The 13,602-nt window shown below is 41.1% G+C and overlaps 1 protein-coding gene across 1 annotated transcript in view; it reads left to right on the top strand.

Moving 5' to 3' along the window:
- Positions 1-9,686: 9,686 nt before the first annotated feature.
- The window catches only part of LOC147158220 (tyrosine-protein kinase Src42A-like), a 33,686-nt gene continuing 29,770 nt past the window's right edge, over positions 9,687-13,602 (top strand). The window contains exon 1 of the mRNA XM_086061717.1: positions 9,687-10,259. Coding sequence (XP_085917843.1) covers positions 9,856-10,259 — 404 coding nt within the window. The 5' untranslated portion in view covers positions 9,687-9,855. The remainder of the gene's footprint in view (positions 10,260-13,602) is intronic.

Genomic DNA, 13,602 nt, shown 5'->3' with positions numbered 1-13,602 from the left:
GGTGGGGTAGGGTGGAACCACCGTCTTCACCCTACAACTCCCCTCCAATTTTAATACACCACACAACTTGTGGGTGGGGGGGGGGCTTGTGGGGGTGCCATCGGTTGGGGGCCGCAGTATAGAGCAGTGCTGCGGTCCCCTGTCCGTGTCGCCACCCGCCCCCCCCCCGCCCTATCTATTTTTTTTAATGCACCACATACACTCAGCAACATGCTTGGGTGGCGGGTGGATCGGAGCGTCGGAATATCATTTCCATCGGCTCCGGTTCACCTGCTCCTAATTTTAATGCACCACACACACACACTTGTATATACACTGGGTGGGGTCACATTCACGGTTTAGGGGTAGAGTTCGCCAGTCCGCGAGCTGGCGGACTCAGTAACAGGGGTTAATTTTCACAAAGAACGCTGGGGTGACGACCGGGGCCTTCCCCCGCTGGGCCTGGGGTTCGGGGGTGTCGGCCGCCCTCCGGTGCCCCCATCTCCCCCTTCTGCCCCCGGTGTTCCGTCCTTCCACACGGCGGGGGGTGGGGTGGGCGCGGCTGCCCTCTCCGCTCCGCTGTCCGGCCCCTCTTCGGCGCCGGTGCCTGGGTGCGGGTGGTCCCCGGGGGCTGGGGGTCGGGGGTTGGGGGGCTGCCGGTTGGTCGGGGTGGGGTCGGGGGGGGGGCGGCTTTGTTGGGGGGGGGGCGGTGGTGGGGGTTGCGGGGTGGGGGGGTGCTGGGGGTGGGGGGTGTCTGGGGGATTGGGGGCATGGGGGCGGCTGGGTTGGGGTGGGTGGCGGGGGTGGATGGGGGCGGGGGGTTGTGGGGGGGGGGCGGGGGTTGGGGGCCGGTGGGGTGCCTGGTGGGCCTGCAGTGCCCCGTCCTGCTGCGTTGGGCCGGGGGCGCGGGCCGTGTTGGGGCGGGGGGCGCTCCTGCTCCTGGGTTTGCTCTCCGGCCGGTGGCCCTGGTGGGGCCCGGGGGTCGTCCTTTGGCGCTGCCGCGGCCTGGGGGGCCCTGAGGTGTTGCGCTTGCTCTGTTCCGGCGGGGGTCGACGGCTCCCCTCTTTGGTGGAGATTTTCATGCATGCCAGATCCACCACACCAGCATCTACCGAAACTCAGACACAATCTGTTTCCTCCTCAGGTTATTGAATCGGTGGAGGCTGGTGTCTCGGATCTCACGCGGCTTCGTCTGTCCTTCCTTCCTTTTCTCGGTCTCTCCGTTGGTCTCTTGAGGCCTCCCTGATTTTATGTTTTTTGGATTTGTTGGGGTCTGGATGTTTCTTGGGCTGGGGAGGAGTTCTGGTGGGGGGTGTCTGGTCGGTGCTGGATTTCACCTTCCTTGGTTTTCTTCGGTCCCCTCGGGTCTCCTGGTGTTCGATTTAGGTGAACGGTATGAGATTTTTTTTCTAATAGGTTTTCTGGTGAGCTAACAAATACACACACGCACGCACGCACGCACGCACGCACATACACATACTCACCCACACACACAAAAAAAAATATATATATATATGTATATATATGTATATATATATATATATATATATATATATATATATGTATATGTATATATATATATATATATATATATATGTATTTAAAAAAAAAAGAAAAAGAAGAAGAAAAAGAAAAAGAAAAGAAAAAAAAAATACATGTTGTTTTATTAGAACGATCTATTAATGGATTTAAGGTTGTGTTAAAGTCTCCTCCAATAATAATAGTAGAGTTCGCTGCTAATTCAAACAGCTTAGAGAAAAATTCATGGAAAAAGGCCGGATCATCATTATTAGGGGCATATAAATTACCGAATGTATATATTTTATCAAATATAGTCACCTGAATAATAATGTATCGGCCCTCTGGGTCTGTTATTGTATTATTTAGAGTAAAGAGTAAATTCTTATGTATGAGTATACAGACTCCCCTTTGTCTACTGTTATAAGGGGCAGAGTACGCTTGGCTAAAATTTTTATCAATAAGTAATTTTTCTTCAGATTTTTGTAGGTGGGTTTCTTGTAGGAGGCAAATATCTGCTTTTAATTTTAAGAGATGGTCTAAAGTTGTTATTCTTTTTGCCTGTGAGCGAGCGCCACAAACATTCCAGGAAACCAGAACTAATTTATGCATACAAATAATATAAACTCAGTCCTATGTATATATCTGTATAGGCCATTTGCCACCACTGGCATGTTATAGGATAGAATCAAAGTGGTTAGGTGATTTATATAGTTTGTATAAAATATGAGGTAACGTATAAGGTAACGTGTAAGGTAATGTGTAAGGTAACGTGTAAGGTAACGTGTAAGGTAACGTGTAAGGTAACGTGTAAGTAAATAAAACAGTGCAAAAACGAGTAGGGAGGTGAAAGTGAAGGAAATTAACAGGGGATTAAACATAACAATACACCAGTAAGCCAAGCGAGATTTTTTATTTTTTTTATTTAAATATACTTTAGATATAGTTGTGTATTAATATTATATTTATAATATAGCCTAAACATAATAAGTATTCATATTTTTGGTTTTATAACCACATATACAGTATATGTATACACCTAGTAATCAAACTAAGTTTAGTTCCACCAATGCTAATTAGAACAGCCAGGGAGTGGAATTGGGGTTCCGAAATAGTTGGCCATCGATATATAACTTATCAATGGCTATCGTAGTCCGTTTACCCTCCTGCCTATTTTGTTTCATTATAGGAAACAGTACCTTTCGCCGCTCATTGATCTCTCTCGGGAATTGATCATTCATTCCAAATGAGGTCCCTTTAAGCTCCCGTCCTTTACTTTTAACAAATAATTTCTGTTTAAAATGCTCAAACTTGGCAATAATAGGACGGGGTTTGTTGCCTCTATGGGCTCCAAGCCGATGTACCCGGCCAAAAGAGATGTTATTTACCGTCTCCTGAGGAATTTTTAATGACGTCGTCATAATTTTTTTTATCTCAACCTCTGGGTTATCAGAGGTATTCTCAGATATACCTGAGAATATTAAATTCTCCCGCATACTACGGGATTGGACATCTAAAACTGTTTCTTTTAGCGTTTTATTCTCCTTTTTCATAGTTTCCAGCTCGGCTGAAACAGCCGTGAGTGAAGAATGTAGCTCGGCATTTTCCTGTTTAAGGACACTTACCTGCTGACTGACGAATTCCAGGCTTACCTTTAATTCTTTGACGTCCTCGAGGATGAGGCCGAGGACGTCAAGTTTTTTATTTATGGACTCCAGCACACTGACCGAAACGTCCGTAGTGGTTAGGTCGTCCGTGTCCGTCGCTGAGTCGTTTTTCCTCTTCTTCGAAGAAGGTTTCTTCGACGGTTTCTCGACGGAAGGATCCTCCATCGCGCAGCTGTAAAAATATCCGTCGATGAAACGTTCAAGGTCCTCCACGTTGGGTGGTATTTCAGATCTGCCGGATGAAAGAGAGAAGAGAAAAGCCAAGATATATGATGGTTAAATTTGGATTAGTTTAGTATAATAGAGCTAGTTCTATCTTAGCAGCAGGGCGCCACCATGTTAGGGTTTCTGGTCTCGCTGTAGGTCTCGCGATAGTCACAGCATCTCGTGAGCGACTTCCTCTCCCAGCTTTTCTGATGGGGCACAGTGAAGCTTTATGCCCGGCTTGTTGGCAATAGAAGCAGATGGGCTCCTTACCGGAACTATGCTGGTGAGGTGCAGAGCGAGCTTCTCCAGGCTGATGTGTGCTGGTTCTGGCTGCTGGTCTGAGTTTCGTAGAAGCCTGACGACTTGCACCACCTTGATACTCCATTGGGCCTCTTCTCCGAGCGTTGAAGTGCTAGCTTAGCCGCAGTTAGCCCGTCGGTTGGGTCGTGCTCCTTCACCCAGGTGCGGATGTCGGCTGGGAAGACACGCAGTAGCTGCTCCAAGATGATCTGGTCGCCGATATGCTCCTTGGTGTTCTACTCCGGACAAATCCACCGCTTGTAGAGACCCTTTAATTGGTGGTAAGTTTCAGTTGGGTTTTCTCCAGGTCAGGGACCGGAAACTCCTGCCGATAGGTCTCCGGTGAGACATCAAACTTTGCCAGGAGTGCAGCCTTCAGGTCTGTGTAAGAATGAGCACTCTCCTCATCCATGGCTGTGTAGGCTTCAAGTGCCTTTCCAGTCAGGAGTGCCACCAGGCGACACGCCCACTCACCCTCCAGCCAAACCCAGGCAAAGCAGGTCATTTTCAATGTCTTCTCCTGCCATAAATTGTGGGATTTTGAGTCCCCATAAGTTCTGTAGTCAGGCTTGGCAGGCTCTGGTCTGTGGCTCACCCCCGTATGCGGCACCTGAGCGGGAGAACTGTGACGCGGCCGAGGAGCTGGTGTCGGCAAGTCCAGCCTGAAGCTTGACTCCTCGCCTGGCAATGTGTCCCGCGATGGTGCTGCACTGGGTGCTATCAGGCCCCGCTCTGCCTCTGGTTGCCCAACATGCTGGGCCGCCAAGGGAGCTGGGAGGCCTCTGAGCTCCGCGAGAAAGCCCTCCTCCCTTCTCTGCTGCCCCTCCAGAAAATTCCGGCCGCCACTAGCTCCTGTTCTGCACTTGGTCCTCTCGGAGCTGCCTGGAAGGCTGGTTCAAAAGCGCCCCTGCATCGTCTTACCACTTCAGTGGGCGACCTCTGGAACTCCTCGTTGGGACCCGTCCCCGTCCTCGTCTGAGGACAGTTATTCTTTGAGCTGGCTAGCTTCCTTTTGTGCTTCACTGAGCTTCTGCTCCAGTTCTGAGATGGCGGATGGGTCTGGGAGCTTTTTGTTTTTCTCCTGGGCCTTGACAAAATCATCCTTGGCCCTCTGCAACTGGTTCTTCAGCCGGTCAATCTCATATTTTAGTGCTTCCTCTTGCTCCTGATTAACTTTTTTTACAGAGATGATCTCATTACCTTTTTGTCAAATTCTGTCTTTTGATTCTCTACCTCTGACTTTGCCTTCGTCCGTCATCGACTGCCTGCTTGTGCTACTGTTGACGCTGTGTAGCTTTATTCTATCTCTTTGTGTGTACTCCACGTGTATGGCACCACACATGTACTGCCCTTAATAGACCAACATGCGCAGGAACAGTTGATGGCACTCAGTTTAAGGGTATATGAAAATAAAACTCATTCCATTATTGAGTTATAACATTTGAAATAATGTACATTTAATATAGGGATGTAAGGTTTTTTGTATTTGTAGACTCAGACAATGAATACGCAACTTCATCGCAGTATCCGCACTACAAACCAGGTGGCAGTAATGCGCCTAAATCAGTTTGTCAGCAGACAGTAAAAAATTAAAAATAAAACACACAAAGAAAAAAACGTGTTCATGACAACAAACGGACATGATAGTTTTTTCCCCACACTCGATAAATGGTCACTTGCATGTGTGTTTGTTTACATATGTCAGTAATATTCACGCGCGCCACATTTTGCGTCTCTTGTCAAATACATTTGAGTCGGCACTCACGAACGCTGCGCACACACAGACTAGGAGTGGACAAGGGGAGCTAGTGGGCTAACACAGCTATTTGTACACCGCTCTTTTCTTACTATTTCATTGCTTTTGGATGAATAGATGGATCTTTTTGTGCTATCGGTATCGCCAGGAGCTTAAAGAGACTGGCAAAGATACCCGTTTAGAATGAGACCAGCGTACGGAGTCTCTCAAGACCTCATGTGCAGCCACAGTGACGAAGCTTATGCTCGTGCATCATATAAGACTTATTATTAACCTTTTTTTTTTCCTTTTAGGAGAGGATTGATTAGATCAATTGGAAAACGACTATTGTTGAGCCCATTTTTTACATTAAAAAACCACAAACACACTGTGAAATTTGAGCTTGTTTAAAGGAACACAAACATGCTGTTTGTTTGTTTCTTTCTTTCTTTCTTATTTTAAGGAAAAATAAATAAATAAAGCTTGAGTACTTTTATGTGCATCTGCATCTTATGCCAAGTTATCTTTGGTAGTTCTCAAAGTTCTAAATGACGCTATGTTGAACAAACTGTTACCTTCAGTACTGTCCGCTAAAATAAATAGGGGGGGAAACGAAAATTCAGCTTTTTGGACTTTTTGTTTTGTCCTACTATACCGAACTCGTACGGAACCGTGACCCAGAACTGACTTCTGTGAACCGTTACACCCCTAATTTAATATGTAAATACATTCATTCTTTAACCAGAGGTGTGGACTCGAGTCATGTGACTTAGAATTGAATCATGAATTTGACGGATTTTGACTTGACTTGACAAAATGTTAGAAGACTTGCAACTCGACTTGGACTTCAACAACAATGACTTGCGACTTCGCTTGGATTTGAGCCCTTTGACCTGAAAAGATTTGGTTCTCCCACCAAAACAAAAAGATTAAAATGTATGTTTTAAGTTTTTAAGCCAACACACGCGGCTAAGGCAAATTTCAAAATAAAGCTGACCAAATAATTTATTGACACGAATGCAACAGCCTTGGCGGATTTTACTTTTAAGTCTGCCTGCATGGTGGCGTGAATGCCAGCTTGACTTCCCTTTGACATTTTGTCTTGCATTATCAACGTTTTTATGGAAATTACAGATTTTCTACCACCATTATCATAATACCACCCAGAAAGTTTATTAAATAGCTAATTTAGGACGCAAAGAAACTGCATGTTAATTACGCCATTATTGTATGATACGGTACAAGTCTCCGGCGTTCGTGGCTAGTAGCTAGCTGTTAGTGTTAGCATCAGGTGCCTAGCTGGCAACAGTAGTTTGACAGCTGTTGTTTGGCTTTAAAAAAAAAAAAAATCAATATTGTGGATTTATGCAACTTTGTAATCCACTCTACATGTTTAAATGAAGGGAATGTGCCTTAAATTACATTCAGATGTATTTTTCATTGTTAAAAAATAAATAAATAGAACGTTGCCTTCATTTATAATTATTTTATAACACACTAGCTTTAAAAATAATAATAATAATAATTACATACATAATGTCCAATATGGCCATTTGGATTTTAGGAACACAACTTCAAGTGCATTACAAGTGCAATACAACATAAGGCAGGATACCGTTGTTGTTTTATACATGGACCATGTATAACATAATTATGTATCTTGCACTTAAAGTTGTGTTCCTAAACCCTAACGGCCATATTCAACATTTTGAGTTTATATATATATATATATATATATATATATATATATATATATATATATATATACACACACACACACACATTATTTATTTATTTATTTTATTTCATGGGCAAAACTATTTTAATAATAATAAATAATAAAATAAATTAAGACAAAGTTCTATTTATATGATTTCATTTGAATTATTTTTTAACAATCCGATCCGTGACTTTGCACCACTAGTTGTTTGGGTATGAGGAGGTCAACAAAAAATTTATTGCAGTATGTCCTAGATTAGATCACTGATGGAGAGGCAACAACTTCCAACTTCGTTCAACTTCTGAAGTTGCACAAAAAACGGTGAGTAAGCTCATGTCAGTTGTTTATCGACTAATTATCATTGCTAGCAGCTTAGTTAATGAGACTGTAAACTCACTGGTAACACATTGCAAACACGGCAATCTGTTGCACCACTCTGGGTTCACTCCCTGAGTCCCTGACTCCTACTTTGATGGTCACCCAAAATAATTGAATCTACGATGTTGTTAAAATGACTCGAAAGGACTTGAAACTCAGAGTGTAGGACTTGTGAATTGCTTGAGACTTGTCAGTCTTGATTTGGGATTGACACGAGACTTGAGGGGAAAGACTTGAGACTTACTTGCGACTTGCAAATCAATGACTTTAGTTAAAACAACAGTGGTAGCCTTATTTGTTGTCAAGAAAAGTAAAACATGAGTAAATCCAAGGCTGCTATTGGAATTAAAAATGTGTGTTATGTTTCTGTTCCCACTTGCATCTATTTATACAATAATAACAGTCTGGAGTTACTTTTGTAGCTTTTTCTGAAAATCCTAAATCTATTTGAAATGCAAATACCAATGCTCTTAATGCTCATGTCCAGGGATGACTAATGTAAGCAACAAAAGTTATTGATGAATTGTCATACTACTGAATGCTAAAACACTGTAAAAAATAATAATAATAAAATTATAATTAAAAAAAAGGAAAGCATTGGTTGATCTTTGATAATAATAAAAAATCTAGAAAAAAATCTTCAGTAGATGAATGAATCTCTTTCAAGTGTCAAAGCTGCACATTTTTACAATACTTTGACAACTAAGTTGAACTAACCCTGAACATGCAGCAATGAAATTTAAAGCAATGCCCAATTAATATTATTACAATGATAATAGCAAATACTCCCTCCTATTGCCGTATACTGCTTGCTTGGTTATTGAGAACTTTGAAACATGTCATTATGACCAAAATTGTCTTGAGCACAGTAAAGAAAAAAGAGCAGGCAAAATGGGGAAAGAGAGGTCTATTTGTTCCTCTTGGTTTGTCCAATCAGATGTTGCAACAGAAAGTCACCCTCATGATTTGTTTGACAGAAACAAAACTGTCACAAAATGTTCACTTTTATATTTTAAATATGGAAAATTGTCTTATATGCAATGTTTATAAAAAAAAACACGATGCAATTTGACTCCTTTTGTAAGCACACATATATCGATGGAGGGAACTGGGCGCCAAATAAAATCTCGTCGAGGGCGCAACATTGGCTACTGCATGTTCCAATTTATTGTCAATAATCAGGTCATTCATAATTAAAGTTTTCTTTTAGAGAGAGGCACACTCATCACGGCTAGATTAAGTGTGCCATTTGTGCGCTCATCACAACCAGATGTTATGGGAACATGTAGCAGGTCCATAAATGATTCAAATGTATAAATACCTGTATATGATATTATATGTGTAAAATATACTAGGCCTAATATTCAATACTCGACAAATCTTATAATAAGGTAGGTAGCATTAATTGTAGCAATCCTTGTGTGTTATTCGCTGGTTACGTGGTTTCCCATGGTCTGGACGGGCGATGAGGGCAACACTGCCTTTTTATTTATTTATTTATGTATTTATTTATTTATTTATTTAAAGATACTCACATTCATGTTGCGTTTTGGCGTGGTTGCGGCCGAAAGTAACTGTTGCATATTGACATTAAATAGTTGATCATTTCTCAAACGCTACAATATACAGTAAATAAATACCAAGTACCTAGGCTTAATGAAAAATAAGATGGTTTGAATGATGGATTAAAATATACTATTTCAAATGACAAGGCACTACTAATCACACAAAAAATAGTAACTGACCAGGATATATTACAAATAAATATGCCACGTTAATCAGCGACGCAGGGAACATGATTGCTCTTTCTCCATTCACTATGCCACTTTCTCTCCGCTACACATTAATGCTGCGACAGGTGTCAATTTTACAGAAAGAAAAGCATATTATTCATTTCATTTCATTTCTGAATATGAATTACTGTAGAAAGATTAAAATTAAACCAAAAGCAACTCTTTGATGAAAGGAAACAAAAATAAATAACATATCAACAAAGCACTTATTTTGTATCACACACGCAGTCCCAACGCGTGGTAAAAGTTATGTGTGTTGTGTAAATTTACACATTCATGTGTTGGAATTTTTCAACATGTCCCATTTGTCAGGAGAAGAATTTGTCCGATTTTCCCAGTAGTACCTGAAGGCGACATTGCTTCAACTTCAGAGGAAGTGACACTCAGGTGCAGGTGATTATTGTCACTATCAACCGTGGACTATGCACATCGCGTAATAGTGCTGCGCTTCGACACATTTTTTAATCGCTTCGGAATATAACATCGGTATGTGGAGGACCATGAGAGACCCTGATTGGAAGATGTACTCAAAATGAATTGCTGTAATTGACCGAGAGCATGGATATCAGAACGAGGTTTTCAGCGTGTTGGGAGAGCTTTTTGACTTGTTTTAAGAAATCGAATCCAAGTGGAATTAAGAAAGATAACCAGAAAGAGACCGACGTCGTCTTTGTAAACCCAAGCGCTGTCCACGCAATTAAGCCAAGCCAAGCCAAGCCAAATTTGAGAATTCAAGAAGATAATAAAGAAGATTGTATCGAGAACCGTTTTGTCGCGCTTTATGATTACTCTGCTCGCACCGAGCAGGACTTAAGCTTCAACGCAGGTGACATTTTGGAAGTTCTGGATAAAAAAGCCCACGACTGGTGGTTTGCAAAAGCGATCACTGGAATTTCGACGTCCAAACAGGGCTATATCCCCGCAAATTACGTGGCGCCAGTACAGAGCATCAACGCAGAACCGTGAGTAATGGTGGTGCCACCCTAGTTGTCATGTTCTTCATTTCCTGAATTGCAAATTAGGGTTAGATTTAGGTTTATTTCATGTCGTTGGTGTTAATGTATTCTCTGTACAATGTACCCGTACCCGCTTGTTCAAATGTTAACAAATGCTAAATGTATTCTTAAAACATTTTTCTAATATTGAGCTTTGTTTAAAGGAATGTTATCAGGATAGTTGATAATTGTCAGAAGTTAATATTTTACTTTACAGGACGTCAGGATCACATTATCCACATTAGAGCCATACACTTATCGTGATATGTATTTATTACTGTGTCCCTTGGCATATTATTTCAACTTAATGAAAGATGTTAGTACTTGTTTAGAGAGATTTTCCCCTGAAACACGTTATATGACGTACAGTGGAAGACACTCTTTTTTGCTTGACGATACAGTAGGCTATACAGGTTTATCCTGTTTGTTTGCATGTTAAAATAGTTTGATCATGTTGTTTTTCTTCACCTCTAAACAAACAATAAAATGACTGAAAGTAAAAACGAGATCTGTACAAAAACACACACGTGTAGCCTATTAAATTAGTTTCTACCACATTAGAATCCTGACGTCATGTGACTATTCCCTAAACACGCCCCAAGCCTATTACTTGCAACTTCTATCTGTCAACTTTCCATCCAAGATAATTCACACTCACTTTGTTGGAAAGGACATGATATCCATGCGCGAGATGAACAGGTTGGATCGTATTACCATTGCCGATGAAGTGTCAGGAGTGCATTTTATTTCAACTCTGCAACATTGCTACGTACCATTGTCATTACCCCCTCTCTTACACTGGTGAGTGATTGCAAATGTGATCATACAAAAGCTTTACAAGTTTGTACAATCTGGATTTATTTCCCCTTCATGTTTGGTCAAAATGCCATGGAAGTTAACAGTTTCACGCAAGTCGTGCAGTGTTATTTAGTAGAGGTGTGAATTGCCTAGTACCTGGGGATTCGATCTGTATCACGATTCAAAGGTTTCGATTCGATACGATTAATCCCGATATGAATCTATACGTCTATTACTACTCAGTAAACTTGTACATGTAAGATTTGTATGAAAATGTACTTGAGGCTTATAACTGTGAGCCACTGTATTTAACAAACGGCTTGCAATCTGTTTCATGTTAGAACAGCGTTGAAATAAAATATTAAGGCTTAATGTAGGACTGGGTTTAAAAATTTTTTTTGAATAATCTATATTGAATCGATTTTTCTGTTCGAGCCCTATATTGATTCATAAAACCATGAATCGTTTTATTTTTTTTAATATCCCCCCCCCCCCCCAATCAATACAGTCCATACGAAGGTTAAGACTTAAGTGTGCCTTGTGGTCGTGAAAATACAGTAGGTACGTTAGCAACTTAGTATCTGCTAATTGGATGGCGCCACCGTCATTTATGCCGTGAAAAGTTTTCTTTATTGTGTTGGACAGTTATTAAATATAACTGTGTAATAGGGGTGTGAATTGCCAAATACCTGGCGATTTGATCCGTATCACGATTCATAGATCACAATTCGATACGATAACGATTAACCCCAGGCCGTGTGCGTTGCGTCTCTGCTCCGCTGCGTCTTACATTTTATGGACGGCAGCGCCGTCGCAAACAACGTCCCGCCGTGTCTCGCTTGATCGCACGCGATAATGTGGCATTCAAAACGACAACTTCCTTTGATTGAACTCACCGTCCACTCCCACAGCTTCTACTATGACGTTCCTTGGAGCATCAATTTTTAGGTTGTCTAAATAAAAAGAATGTGCCGTGTCATATATAATCCACCTCCATTATAAATCTCTCCTCGTCCATGTTTGCTGCAGTGAATTAAGCGTTAAGCATTATAATGTTTTGCGGACATGATTGTGAAATAGGATCTGGCGAGTATTTTATTCTGAAAAGTAACCAGATTTTTTTTATTTTGAAACTGCGTTTGTCTTCATCTCCCGCTCGATGTGTTCTGTGCTGATTTGTCATTTGACAGATGCCGGTGTAATTTGAACAAGCTGATAGAATGGAAACTAATCTGTTGCGCCGTCGGTGCGGAGACGCAACGCACACGCATGCGGTGTAATCCCGGGGTAATCCTGATACGAATCCATAAATTGATTATTGCGATGTTTTTTTTTAAACTCAAATTTAGAAAATACTTATCATTAAACTTGTACATGTACACTGTAAGATTTGTAAGAAAATTTATTTATCTGAAACTTCAGGCTTACAATTGTGAGCCACTGTATTTAACAGTTTGAAATCTGTTTCATGTGTAAATAGCATTGACATAAAATACTAAGGCTTAATGTTCCATTATTATAACATTCTTCCATGCTTAACTTGTGAACCCTAACCCCAAGTAAGGCGTTTTGTTAAATATTCCGATTGAAAAAAATGTATGTTTAAACATCAATTCGGCCACATAATTGCGCGCTGTAATATAGCAATATTACAGAGCCCCTCTGGTGCCAGGATATGGGGAAAAATTCCGCCAATCTGTAACCACAGTTTAGCAATCTGTACCCGCAGTTTAGCACGTCAATAACAAACAAAGAACACTCGAATATATAAATACAAGTTTGATTTATTTGAAAACTGGAGTAGTGTTGTGTGAAACAGGCGAGAAACTCCATGCTATTTTGATTTTGTGGAAATGAGAGCAGATTGAAATCAGTGTGGTTTTTTTTAGTTTTTTTTAATTGAAGCCAACGAGGAAACCAGCGTCTTCACCAATGCAAAACTGTGAAAACACTGCTATCTTCAGGCCAGAAAATGCAAATGCGTGTTAGGTTTGATAATATAGGAGCGCAACAATATAGCCAACTTCAGCGTCGCTGCTCATTTGCGTTATCCATCGTTTGTAGAAGACATAACTAATCCTCACGTCAAACTTACCATTTTCTCCTGTCAGATAAAGCGTTTGTGGAAGCTAAACTGAATACTGTGTATAGGTGCTTCACGGCTCGTGTGCACTGCACATTACATGGACACTGTTTAATAGTTTTGCATTGGTGACGGCGCTGGTTTCCTTGTTGCCTTCAATTCAACCCCCCCTCCCCCCTTCCCACACAGATTTTAACCTGCTCTCATTTCCATAAAATAAAAATGGCATGGAGTTTCTCGCCTGTTTCACACTCAACACTATTCCAGTTTTTAATTATTTCAATTATTTTAATAATCTTGATTATTTTGTAGATTAATCACTGAATCAGGTTAAAAAAAAAAAAAAGTTTTACTTGCCATTTCTAAAAAAGAAAAGAGAAAAAAAAGGACATTATTTCATATTGACAGTTCAGAAAATAAACAAACTGA

The sequence above is a fragment of the Leptonotus elevatus genome, chromosome 18 (assembly GCF_054856555.1).
Source record: "Leptonotus elevatus isolate MCC_2025b chromosome 18, RoL_Lele_1.0, whole genome shotgun sequence".
Lineage (NCBI taxonomy): Eukaryota > Metazoa > Chordata > Actinopteri > Syngnathiformes > Syngnathidae > Leptonotus > Leptonotus elevatus.
The sequence above is the reverse complement of the archived record's forward strand: the minus strand, read 5'-3'. Positions and strand labels throughout refer to the sequence as shown.